Raw genomic sequence first — 14008 nt, forward strand, 5'->3', positions numbered from 1 at the left:
AAAAAAATAAAACACACCTCAGGAACAGCTCAGGCATAATAATGGCCTATTTGTCTCAGCCCTACTAGTCTGCCACACACTGCAGCTATTGAAAAAAAAAAAACACTTTGGAATTTACATTCTTTCTGAGAGTCCAGATATAGGTGAAAATAAATTTTAAAGATACATAAAATAAGAAATCTTATTAGAATTGACTTTGGGGGTAACCAGTGATTAGCTAATATGCAGCCTTATCTCTCCATAAAAACAAATCTCCACTAAACTGAATGTTTATACTTGATATGATCTTAAAGTGTTCAGTTCTAGCAACTAAAAAATTATGTAGGTTAATGCAGGGTTTTTTAATCCCAACTCATCAATCTAAACTGAGGTAGATCTGTTACTCAAACTTTATTATCATCAATCAGTCCAGATTGATGGTTAAATTCCTAAGACCTAGCTGATTGTTATAGTGACTTAGAAGAAAGCGAAGTTTTAGTCACAGAGTAAACACATTGGTTTGAATTCTGGAAGATGAATAAATCTTAGAAAAAAATAAAATCAGTAACATGGGGTTATATGAAAATATCTATATTCTGACACTCAAAATGCAAGAGCAAACAAAGACGGTGAAAGAAAAGAAAGCAAGTACAATTTTCCTGAGGCAGATGCTGCCTCTAGAAGATGTTCATACAGGTTTGGGGCTCAGGTCAGCTAAGCTCAATCCAGCTGGCAACTGGGCTCTAGTGGAGGCCCAGTTCCCTTATCCACCCTACATGGCTCTCCTAAGACAATGAATCTTATACCCAATTATGTGCCTGAACTGAAGAAGAAATAAGAACACATGGGAAAGAAAAAGAATATGGCAAAAATAAATCAAAATTAGTGATAATCATAATAAAAATGAATGAATGAATTTCCTTATTGAAAATATCTCATATTGAGTTAAAATCAAAGTCCAAGAAGCAAGTATTAGTCTGCTCCGGCCGCATAACAAAATGTCATTGAATGAGTGATTTAAACAACAGAAATTTATTTACCATTATTCTGGGGACTGAGAAATCTAATATCTAATAGGTGATGGAAAGATAGCTTTCATTCTGAGGCTTCATCTCTCTGCTTGTAGGTGACTATTATCTTGCTATGTTCTTACATAGTAAAAAGGAAGTGAGAAAAAACAGAGAGAGAGAGGGATACAGAAAAGAGGGAGAGAGAGAGAGAGAGAGAGAGAGAGGTCTTTCTTTTCTCAGGACACCAATCCCATCATGGAAGTTGTATCCTCATGACATCTAATCCTTATTACAACTCCAAATACCATTGCACTGAGATGAATTTGAGGGAATCACAAACATTTAGTTCATGACAAAGTGTATTTGAAATAAATAACATATAAGGGTTAAAAGAATGAAAAAGATATATTAGGTGAATATTAAACTGAAAACAGTATAATAACATCAATTACAGTCAGGCAGAACTTAGGTGAGCATGAATAAATACAGAATCGTCTTTCACTCAGGAATCTTCTTAACAAGACACCACACTAATACAACTACAAAATATATATAGTATATGTAGAAAAGTATGCCAGCATTTACCCTTTTAACATATTAATTATATATAAATATATATATGGATGCTCAATTTATTAAAAAAAATTCTAGGTGTGTGAAAATAAAAGTTCAGAGAATACCTCTGCCTAAGAATAAGATTCTGAAAGATAAGGGTAGATCTTATCCAGTTATATCTTCAGACCCTATCATATTATTTAAGTAGTATATTAAGAGGGAAAAAGTGAAACCATGCAGAACATAGGGATATATACATATATATATATATATATATATATAGTCTAATCTTTCATATTTTTAGGTGGCAATCAGACCCTAATGAATGAGTGACTGAATACAGAATGCGTGGAGAGAGTGATTCACAGGAACTGTGGCATTGAAATACTGTACACGCAGCTTTGGCACAATAAATGTTGTTGGTCTTAGGACTCTGACATGAGTCAAAATTCTCTTAGTACTGGCCTAGCCAATTTAGGTAACTTGTTTCCTAATTTGTGAAACAGAAGATAAATTAAATAGCAAGTTGATTAAATGAGACAAACCTGTGGAACACGCCAAAGCACAGTTCCTGGCATTGGAACGCTGCATACAAGTTCTTGCTCATCCCTTCTACTTCTGCCCAGCTGCTTCCCATTGTCTGCGCCTTCAATATTTACCTGCTAGCAAAATGAAAAGTGCAACACTGGCTTTGCCCTATGGTGCTTTTCACAAGTCTTAGAGTGATGGAGAAGCAAATAGACAAGACAGGTGCGTATGTGTGTGGTGTGTGTGTGTGGTGTGGGGGTGGGGGGTTCTTAGCTAATGGAGAGGAAAGCAAGTTGACTCCATCCTTCCCATTCAGAGGCACAAATGCAGACTCCTGAAGGGAGTCTCACCAAAGGGTGCTCTTTGGTACCACAGAACTGAGAACTGGGCTGCAATTGACCTTCCTGGGTGTCAATTCTTAGGGCTTCGCTTTTCCCCACCTCCCTGCTCCTTCCCTTTCCAGAAAAAAATATATGTGCTCTGGCACCATCTGCAGGCAGCGCGCGGGACCACACCCAACACCAGGAAGCACACTGCCTGTCAGGAGCACCCGCAGGATGAGGGCTGGGCGCGGTTCTTAGGGGCGGTGGGGGATGAGGGCAACCCGCCTTGATCTCATTCGGCGGAAACACCCGCCGCCTCAGGAGAGTCACTGACCAGCAACACTGGCGTCGTCTTTCGAGAAATGCAAATTACCGGCCACATCCTAACTCTGTGGAATCCATATCTCTCTCTGTAGATGCCACTCAGGAACGGATAAGGAGCTCTCCAGAGGATTCTGATGCATTATAGGCGGAGAAGCACTGCCCTTTACTGAGCACTGCACATTACTGGACCTTACCCCAGACCTACTGAGCTTAAATATTGAGGTCAATTCCCAGAATCGGCAGTTTTAAGCGACCACACAGGTGACAAATTTAAATATTAATGTATGGAGAATCACAGAGTTATTTTTAACTTTTATTATATTTTGAATTAGTATACGTTAATAATACCTGGAGGTGTCAGTGTAATTCCATGCACGTGTACAGTGTGCTTTGAACATTTTCACCCCCTCCATTGTATTTCCATTTCTCTTCTCTCTCCTATCTCCTGCCCCCTTCTTTGAACATATACACAAGGCATATTTCAGACCTTTTCTTCCTTCAGCATCCTTTCCTTTTTCCTCCTTCCAGTGATTCCCTTCACCTCAAACCATTCACCTTTCACCTTCCTGTCATCATCATTATCATAACCATCACCATTTTAGATCTAGATTCCACAAATGAGTGAATACATGCAATATTTGACATTTTGAGCTTGGCTTATCTCACTCAATATGCTGACTGCCAGATCTCTTTAACTTACAAGTAGTCAAACAAGATACCAAAGAGAGAATAGAACTTTCCCCATCCAGGTCGCCTAAAAGCTGTGAAATTCTAAGATTAAAACCCCACCTGACATTCTGCCCCTTACCCAATTCCTTCCCCCCAATTAGTTCTGTGGCCTCAAACAAATTATCCTGTTTCCTAATTTGTGAAATACAGGCAAACTGCAAATATCAAATGAGGCCAAAATGAGTCAACTACCAAGCATCACAGTCCCACTGGGGCTAGGAGCTGAACTAAAGTATGACTGCCCAGTCCCTGTCCATCTCCAAGTCCCATTGAACTGAGAATAAGCCACCCACCCCACTTGGAGCTTGGTGGATATTTTTCTTCCTAAAGAGAAAGAAAGTTGGTACCTTGCAGGAGGCCTCTTCCTTGGAGCTCAGGAATCTCATGGGCCATGCCTTACCCTCCCCATGGGCATGAGTGTGTTGTCTTTCTGGGATATGATGAAATTTGGGTCAATATGGTAAGTTTTAGCTGCTGGGGCTTCAGGGCTGGCCCCTGAGCATTGTCTGGAAGCTTAAATACTCCACCCCAATCCTCTTGCAAATAGGAGCAGCACCTCAACAGCAGTGAATGAGGTGTACCCACTAGGAAATCACAGAAGGAGAGGAAAAGAACGTCCTTTCTATGCTTCTGCATATCCTAGTGCAAGGCCCTCATCACTAATCCCAAAAGCCAGTTGTCCTTAGCCCTTCCTGCCACTTCTGTCTTTGTTCTTAGGATGATAGCTCCTCTCTTTGCCTACAAATTACTCTGGTTCATCCAATAACTCCAACAACTCCAACTCTAAATCTCTATCTGGTATATACATTCCAGACACCTTCTTCTGATCCCAGAACACACTGATTGCAACTCTAAATGCAGAAGTTAGCCTGTCGTCAGGGATCTGCAGAAGCATCTTTCAGAGGTTCATGAGGAGTAACTATCCAATCAAACTTATCCCCTACCTCCTCCAGACCTGGCCTTAGTATTTGATCCCATCTTTCCCATTCTTGTCAGTGTATTTTCCATTTTTATGAGTTTAATAACTGCAAAAATCCCCAACCACCTGTCATTTAGCCAAAAATATTCTTGTCATGCTTATGATAAAAACCAAACTTCTTTACTCAGTAAGATTCATAGTTTCAAAGGAATGTGCAGACATGTTCCTTTGCAAAGAAAAGACTCTACCTAGGGATGTCTGACAGTGTCAACAACCCTATGTAAGTATCAGCTGAAGGTGAGGTTTCCTTGGCAGCTCAACAGTCTCCCTCAGCACTTATTCTGTCACCTACTGCCAAGTCACAGAAGGTTTGTGTTAAAAACCTTCAGAATGGAACTGCTAAAGGGGAAGCAAATCTAGGCTTTGCTCCAGTCCTATAGATCCTGACTCTCTCAGCTCTGTAAGGGTTAAGGGTTAGCTTCACATAAGGGGAAATGGAAGACTATATACTAAAACGATTTCAGGCTAATTATATCAAGCATAGGGCTAAGTGGCTATCCCAGGGACTAGCACAAGAAGAGCAACTAGAATATCAGATATTCACTGCTCAAGAAGCAGAGAAACTCTAGGATTGGCAGAAAAGCATGTTGTCACTGAATGCCATTACAAATGGACAAGTGTGGTCTAGAGTTAGTAAAAAAAAATAAATAAACCACCCAAGAAACAGGGGATCTGGGGGGAGTGGCAGATTTTTTCTTTATCTTCTGCTGAGATATATACCTTTGGACTTCACCCCCTCAGTTTTCACTGTACCTCAATTATATTTCTTAGTTAATGACCACCATTCTTAGCAAGCCTCTCTCTTTCTCTGTCCTTTCTTGCATTTTGATTTGTGTTCTTTTCTCCCATGTTCAGTCCATTGTCCCTTCTTAACCTTCCCCGGACATTCACCATTTACCATTTACTTATTGAATGTGAGTCCTTCCCCCTCACTCCTTATCTTTCAGGTGCAGCAGGTTAGCATCTCCAAACCAATATGTCAAAAGTAGAATTGAACACACACACACACACACACAAAACCACTCTTGACACACACAGTAACTTCCCCTTCAGACATCTCCAAATCAGTTCACAGACTTTCTCCCATTAGTTGCTCAAGTCAGAAGCCCAGGAATCATCACCATGCCTTCTTCTTCTCTCGTTTACAGGACCCTTCATACATAAGGAAATCCTGTGGGCTGGTCCTTCAAAATGAATACAGACTCTAACCATGTCTAACACTTCCACTACCTTGGAAGCCTCCAGCATCTCTGGAATCCTGAGCTAGACTTGTAGCCACCTCTCTCTCATACCTGTACTTCGGTAGCCCCGGGACTTTGTTGTCCACACAGCTCCAGGAGTAATTTTTAACAATATAAATTGGGTTCTATTGTTCCCAGCTTCAAAGTCTCCCTTTAAAATAAATTTCTCATGTGTGTAATAAAATCCAGACCCCAGACTCTTTCCTATGGGCTTCACAATGCTCAATGCAGCCAGGCGCAAGTGTTCCTTAGGTTATGATTCTTTCCAGGGTAAATTTTCTGTCCCTTAGAGATGTTAGACAGTTACAACAACACAATTTTCAGCCATCTAATGCTTTTGTAGTTTACTAACTTCTCCAGATTGTAAAATGAAAAGAGGATCCGAAAGTCGCCTTGAACAATTGCTTACCCTCTACTGATGTGTAGGTTGGTGCCAGTAATGTGTGCCATTTGCAGACTATTTTTAGAAATAATATTGATTTGCTAGAGCTGGTATTGGTTCCTCTTCTTTTAACTTTTTATTATTCTTTTTACAACTGCACTTCTACAGTTTACCCTCTCTCCAAACCCCACAGAGCACCTGCAATTTAAGCAGCAGTTGTAGTTTCATTAGGTGTGTTTTACATTAAGTTACGGAAAGTGCCACTAACACCATCAACTTTTACATAAACAGCTGTTCTATTCATTACAAAAGAGTTGTCTCACCATCGCCACCTTGCTCAACTACATTACTTCCTTTTTTAACCAATTTTTCGAAAAGCACCCAATAAGGGAGGTATATATTATTCAAGTTCTTAAGCAATATGATGTTTTCTGTAGTCCCACGCTCTTTTTTAGTTTGGGCGTTGCTTACTCTGGAGTCCTCTGTCAGGACTGTAAAGTTCTGCCCGTTCTAGGAGGTGCTGGTTCTGGCCCTCTTCTTGTTCCTAACACCTGTGCATGGACTCCTCCACAAACTGCTCATTTGCAGGGGACACCAACCCCACTAGACTCCAGAACATGAGCCCACTGCAAGCTGCCTGCTTTGCGCCATGTTGTCCGCCGCAGGGAGGTGGTGAGAGTACCTCCGCGCTTCTGCGCGGCTTGGTGGAACTCTGCTGCACCAGCCTGGTCCTGCTGGGATGCTCATCCCACCTTCCACCGCTCACCCCCCAGCGGCAGAAGAACAACGCACGAAACACTATGGAGGCTTTCTGGCCTGCAGCTGGTGGCAGAGAGGACCCAGGAAGATGGCGAAACCATCGGGCATCTCTGAGCTCTAGCTTGATTCCTCCCAGGGCACCAGGGGACACCGCTGGGCGGGAAAGACACAGGGAAGTGAATGCTCAAAGTTTACCCCCTACAAGGAAGATGGCCATGCGGCAGTGGATCCCTGGGACCAGGGCCCAGTCATCAGGCAAATAGTATAGGCAGACCCGCACTCCCCCACAAGTTTCAGACCTTTTTACTCTTCTAAGGGTGCTCTGGGGATCCCCTTCTTCCTTTCCAGAAGCTCCACCCAGTAGCTAGAGCGCGGGGTCAAGACTGCCAGTGAGGGCTGAAAGCTTTCTGAACCTCTTGTCCTTAGGGCAGAAGAGGTGTCATTCCTAGGAGTTCCTGGAATGCACGCTTTGCATATGTTGGTGGGAAAAGTTCCTCCTGGAGAGCTCAGTGGCCCGTGCCCAGCGCTTTCTAATCCCTGGGTTGGGACCACCACCAGATTGGGGCAGACTCTCAGTTTAGGTTCTTCTGGTCTTGAGATGCACAAGGAGTTCTTAGAGGGTTGACTGGCGAGAGCATATTATCGTTTTTTAGGTCTAGATTATGCATGTGAGGAAAAAAACATGTTGTCTTTCTGAGATTGGCGTATCTTCTGCAACATGGTATCTCCAGTTCTATCCATTTTCATGCAAATGACATAATTTCATTTTCTCTATGACTGAATAATACTCCATCATATATCAAGCTTGGTTAATTTTACATTTTTTGATTCTAGATATTTTATATTCCTGTCAATATTCTTGAGCTTCCTTTTAGTACACTGTTATGTTACTTGGGAACCATTTTATACTTTCAAAGCTTGCTTTTACGTTTCATTAGGTATGACCAGAACAGTTTTTAAGCCAGCATTTGCTGTGGTTAAATGCCAGCCCTCCCACCCTCACCCCCAGAGAGGATGGGCCCACAGAGAGGTGCCACTGGAAGGTGGGCACCTCCCACCTTCCGGAGAGGCAGGCTCTTGGGTCACTGTGAGTGTACCAATCCTCAAAGGTGATTGTGGGGCCCTGGCCCCTTCCTCTTTCTCTTTGCTCCTTGGTCTGTGATATAAGTGGTTTTGTCCCACCATGATGTGCTGCCCCACCCAAATTAACAGGGCCACTGGATCATGTATTGGACTCCAAAAATGTGAGTTAAAATAAGCTTTTACTCTTTATAAACTAATTATCTCAACTGTTTTGTTATATAATGGAAAACTGGCTAACAAGAGCTCATTTTGTACTACTACAAAGGCAGTATCCTTCTGAGTATTGTATCTGATCCTTCACGAATTAATGATTATTTCTAGTCTGACTTTTGGGAACATAAACTATTCCCAGCCCTTTATGACCTTCAGGAGTTGTTTCAGGTGAAACACACTCATGCATTGACTAGTAATTAGTTGAAAATTTGAGAGGCAGCCATTGCAGATCTCCCAAACTTTGTCTGTGTAGCTGTAGCTCTCTCCCTGTATAGCACTCACCCTATCCTCCAAGTTGGGCTCACAGAACTCCTGCTTGTCTTCCAACTCAGGGAAACTGCTGGGTTCTACTTGTTTTCCCTCCCTAAGATATGCCTTGGAAATTCACTCCATGTGGTAAGCCAGACAGTTCTAGGACATACTTCTTTTCACTTCTCTTCTCAGCAATCAGAGATCACTGCTTTGTGCTTCCTGATGTCCAGTGTTTGAAAGTTGTTCTTCTGTATATCACATCATATCACGTGAAAGGGTAAATCCATTCCTCTCTCTCTCTCTCTCTCAGCCAGTAGTAGAAGTTATTTCTCTTTGAGCTCATCATGAATTCCATGAAGCCTGAAGAGTACCAGCAAGCCATTAAATGCTGCAGAAAAAGACCAGAGTACCAGACCTAAAGTTTTAAAAGAATAGCTACCTTTCTACAACTCTTCATTGGAGCAACACTCTAATTATAGCACTATTAAGTTTTTGGAAGAAGATAAATTCTTAGAGAAAGTAGAGTGGTTGCTATTCTTTCTCTTATGTTGTTTAAAAAATATTTGAGGAGATCACACACATAATGTGTTGTGAAGACCAAAATGTCAGTGTATGACTTAACAACGCAAAATGTGTCTGAAGACAGCAAGGTAATAAACAATAATGAACACTTAAGACATTGGAAACATAGACAAGCAAAAATATTTCCTGGGAAAACACTGTGTGCCTGGAATTATGTGTCACTTTATATGGATTATCTCATTTAACACTTACTCAGTAAGTATTATTATCATGCTTATTTTACAAATGATGAAACTAAACCCAACTTGTTTCAAATTGTAAAGTAATGTATCTCAAAGAAAGAATTCAAACCCAGAAAGTCAAACTTCAGATGCTGGTTTTTGACCAATACACTATTTTACTCAAACTATGCCAAGTGACAGTACTAAGTTGAGTTATAAACAAGTACTTTCAAAGTACAGAGGGACGAATGCTTAATTCATACTCAGGAAATTAAAGCAGTGACATATGAGAAAGATCTTGAAGAATGAGTAATGAATCTAAAATAACCAAACTCATAGAAGTAGAGGTGGCTTCCAGGGGTTGGGGACAGAGGGAAAAGGAGGCATTAGTCAAAGGTACAAAGTTTCAGTTTTAGAAGAAGACAAGTAACTTGTAGAAATGATCTGTCTAAAGCAGTGTGCCTATTAGTTAATGATTGTATTGTATACTTAAATATGCCTAGAATGGAGTGGAGATGAATTGGTCAATTGTTTGAATACATTTGAAAATTTGGTGTGAAAATTACAAAATATATAACCAATTTATTTTATCTTATGATAGGGTGTACAGGATTGCGTATAAATTCATGAAGTTTATAGATACTCTAAACTTTACTGGATGTATGCTCACCTTGCATCTCCTCCCCCCTTCCATTCTTTCCTTGTTTTTTATGCTTAACTAAACTTGTATTGTTGCTATCTTTCCCCTATTATGGATTTATTGTTTTAAATTTCTCAGATAAGGATACTTAATACACTTAAGAAGTAATTTTTTTAATTAACATTGCAATTAAAGTCTGCCATTAAAAAGCCACAAGTGTGACCCTCTTGTCTAGTTTTTAGAGACCTCCTTCTTACCAGTGAGCAACCTTCCTAATCCTTGAATTAGCACACAGGGAAAAGGAAAAAGATTTTTTGCAGTGCATCTCCAACTTCAATGATTCAATGATTTTTGGTTCCAAACAGTGTCTTCAAATATAAGGCAATAATAGTTTTTACAACAAATTCAGAGTAGCAATTGTCTGTGTGAATGAGATAAGGGCATAAGATGAAGGAGTGATAGATACATAGAAGTTTATTATTGTTACTTAAAGTATAGGACATGTCAAATTCCCTTTTGAATGTATAACTTATTTCATAGCTTTTTTTTAATAGCTGAGTGAGTGAGTGACGATACTGGTATAACATTTTGGGAACACATGGGAAGGGACATAATTAAGAGTCAGTTTTATGACTTCGATTTTTTGTTTTGTTTTGGTTTTGATAGTACTGGGTTTTGAACTCAAGCTTCACACTTGCTAGGCAGGTGTACTAGCACTTAAGCTTCTCCACCAGCCCAGTATTATGACTTTGGTTTCGAAAGTGTTGAAGGTGAAATATCTATGACTTTTCCCAGAGTAAATGTCAAACAAGCTACATAGTATTAATATCTGACCCTGTGAAGAGAATGATGCTGCAGACCTAGATGTGGACAAGGAGTGGTTCAGAACATGAGGAAATAGGAGAGAAGAAACACTACTCCTAAAACCTAGGTTCCATCCATATCATCTGCTCCACAATAAACCAAGCCCAGCTGCCCCTCCTGAGCTTATCCTCTCCAGACTTATTCCTCTATTCAGACTAGGTCCAAGACTTCACATTCCACTGTGATTCCCATCTCAGTTATTTTGACTTTTCATCATCATTTCTGTTGCCATCAGAGTTTCAGTATTGTGCTCCCTGGGATAAGACTATATATGTAAATGAATATGATATTTGTTTGTATATATATCCAATCCTGTCATTTTATATATATAAATATATATACATATAAACTTGGTGATAATACACATATATATATACACATACACTTAGTGATGCTGAAACTATGCACAGAAGGCAATCAAGCAAATGTTTAAATCACTTTTCTGAAAGGTGATTCTTCAAATATCCAAAAGACAATGTCCAGCTTCACTAGAAAGTAAATAAATACAATTTTTTAAAAAGTCAAGGTAGATGGCATTTCATCTACCAACTGACAAATATTTAAAATAGTAATACTGAAATCCTTTTCCTAACTTTTTTTTTTTTGTCTTTTCTTTTTTTGGTGCTGGGATCGAACCCAGGGCCTCACGCATGCTAGGCAAGCGCTGTACCACCGAGCTACATCCCAGCCCAATACTGAAATCCTTTTAAAGAGTCAGCCATATGTTTGGTCTTTTTGGATAGCGGGGGAAAGGGACAGGGAAAACTGATACCATTTTCCTAGAAAGTAGTTTGGCAGGATGCGTGTTGTGAAGTATGTTTATATCCTTAGTAGTAGTATTTCAACTGCTGGAAAATATTGAGACAAAACATATTTCAAGTAGTTAAAAGCTGGATACAATCTAAATATTCAGAAATGGAAGCAGGAATTAAAAATTATTATGGAGTGAAATACTATAGCCCTTCAACTTATATTTTCAAAGGTTGTCTAATGACATGCGAAAGCATTGGCAGATTGATTAGTGAAAATTAAGCTCACATGCGTGACAATATTTAAGAAGTATAAAAATTTTAAATCTGCATATAAGACAGCAGAAGAAAAACAATGTTGAGTGATTATCTCTGGTAATGGAACAGTGATGAATTTGTTTTCATTATTCATTAGCCATTATATTATCGGATTTTTCTCCAGAATATCTATTATTTTTATCAGAAAAATAGGAAATGTTCTTGAAGGTGATTTTCATTAAATCTTTAAATTTTCCTTCTCTCTCTCTCTCTCTCTCTCTCCCTCTCAGTGATACTGGGATTTGAACTCCCACTTGCTTTCCAGGCAGGATTCTCAGCCCTTTTTTGCTTTTAGTTGTTTTTTGAGATACAGTCTCCTGTTGCTAGGCAGACCTGACTACAAAAGACCTGGATCTTCCTACTTAAACCTCCCATGTAGCTAGGATGACAGGCCCTGGCCATCATGCTCAGTTTACTCAGTTTTCTTTTGTTGTTGTTGTTGGTTGTTTATTTGTTTTGTTTGTTTTGCCAGGCTGGCCTCCTCAATGCTCCCAATCTCTGCCTCCTGAGTAGCTTGGATTGGCAGGGTTGAGCTACCATTAGTTGACTTAATTTTTCCTTTCTTAAAGGGTACTGTCAGGAAGCACAAATGTTTGTGCATACCTGTGAATCACTATCTAGCTGCTGTAAGGGAGTGCAGCAGCACCTCCAAGCTCAGAAGTGAAGTTGACAAGCATGAAAATCAGAATCCAGTTTTGCACACCAATAAAGAATGCTGTTTCATCTTTACTTTCAATGGAGCTCTGGGAAATTGGGCCACAATGTATTCACGACATATGGTGAACTAAGTGAGAGTATCTACTCAGCCTTAAGTATAATGACACTTTGTGGAACACAATTTCAGTAAGAACACTATTGTTTAAGAGAAAATCACAGAAGAATATATAAACTTATGAATGTCACTCAGAGACTCTTATTTTATAATAATATTTAGACCGGGCTGGTGGCACACACCCGTAATCCTAGCACTCTGGAGGTGTAGGCAGGAGAGCTGTAAGTTTGAGGCCAGCCTAAGGTACAGAACCAGTTACAGGCCAGCCTATAGACAAACTGACCCTGTCTCAAAAGTCCAAAAATAAATAAAAATAACATACTTTTTGGCCAAAGAAAGAGTAACCAGGAAGATGGTCAGATATTCCACCAAAGAGAAAATTAAAACATCCAATGCAAATCTTTTTCATGTTGTTGCAATGGGGAAGAGGAGAGGTTCCTAAGATTAAGGAACTTCATGAAAAGGAAGTATAATTTGTATCTAGACTATAAAGAAACCCTCTGCAAGGATGGCTGATCTCTGTGCAATCTAAAGGAATTTATATTGCTATTTTCATTATTATTATTACTGGGGTTTTTGAAAGAGTCTCACTACATACTTAGGGCGGGCTGGAACTCACTATGTAGGCCAGGCTAGCCTTGAACTACTCTGTCTCAGCCTCCTTAGTGCTGGGATTATAGGTAAGTACCACCATGCCTGGTTCTGGTCTAAATGAATTTAAATGGAAACCTATAAGAAAATTTACAGAAAAAATCCACAGTGAATGAAATAGCTGGAGGAGTCTTAGAAGTGGACATTTTTTAAAATATTTGACAGGGAAGGCATCCATAAAAAATTAAATAGAAGACTGAAAATGCAACTGATGAAAGCAATCACTGGAATCTGATACAGTCTAACAATGTTCCAGAACCGAAGAAACTTGGAGAGACTGGCAATGCAGACTCAACAAACACGCCATCCTACCTCAAAGTCTAGAGCATGATGGTCAAAGTTAAACTCACCGAACAATTTCCATAATCAAACATTACAATAATAACTTCAGCAGAAAATATAAGAAGATAAACTTACAAGGTAGATAGAAGCCCCATTGGGGCAGGTGGTATTCTATTAACTTGGATATACAGAAAGAGGTAATTAATCTCTTATGTTGGACAAAGCCGTAATGCATCGATATCTGAATTTTAAAAAAGAAGCATGTTGGTTGAGAAGTCACCTTAGGAAAAAGAAGAGAACAAAAATTACCAATGTTTAAACAATTCAACATATATAAAAAGTACTTCGAAAGAGTGATTGAAAATTTTTTTCATTTGCAACCTGTGAACAACTTACTTAGTCAATTTGATTCAAAGCTTGGGAAAATAATTGCTTTGTCTTCAATGATAATTATATTTTCATCTGTTGATAAGTTGTACATCTTACAAGTGGGTGAGGCACAGACTCAAGTTTGTGGCCAGATACAATTAGTGATGTGCGAAGGTTACCTTTGAGGCATGGTTTGAAGTATCCAATGGAATTCTAACGTATGCTATTTAAAACCTAGTTTTAAATGGAAATGGCTTTCCTCC

At 39.6% G+C, this 14008-nt stretch overlaps 1 protein-coding gene, 2 long non-coding RNA genes and 1 pseudogene across 3 annotated transcripts in view; 3 read left to right on the plus strand and 1 right to left on the minus strand.

Moving 5' to 3' along the window:
- The window catches only part of LOC141413777 (uncharacterized), a 55696-nt gene that overhangs the window by 10874 nt on the left and 30814 nt on the right, over positions 1–14008 (minus strand). The gene's annotated exons all lie outside the window — the stretch shown is intronic.
- Positions 2019–5918, plus strand: LOC141422293 (uncharacterized). The gene is made up of 3 exons (XR_012446876.1): positions 2019–2294; positions 2812–2980; positions 5576–5918. It is a non-coding gene; the product is annotated as an uncharacterized lncRNA (long non-coding RNA).
- Positions 6608–12916, plus strand: LOC109695910 (FAM111 trypsin like peptidase B). The gene is given in 7 exon segments (XM_074052739.1): positions 6608–7051; positions 12241–12409; positions 12412–12490; positions 12492–12594; positions 12762–12839; positions 12841–12875; positions 12877–12916. Coding segments are annotated over 7 exon segments (948 nt in total).
- LOC141415732 (serine protease FAM111B-like) lies at positions 13136–13776 on the plus strand (annotated as a pseudogene).

Source organism: Castor canadensis, chromosome 1 (genome assembly GCF_047511655.1).
Source record: "Castor canadensis chromosome 1, mCasCan1.hap1v2, whole genome shotgun sequence".
NCBI lineage: Eukaryota > Metazoa > Chordata > Mammalia > Rodentia > Castoridae > Castor > Castor canadensis.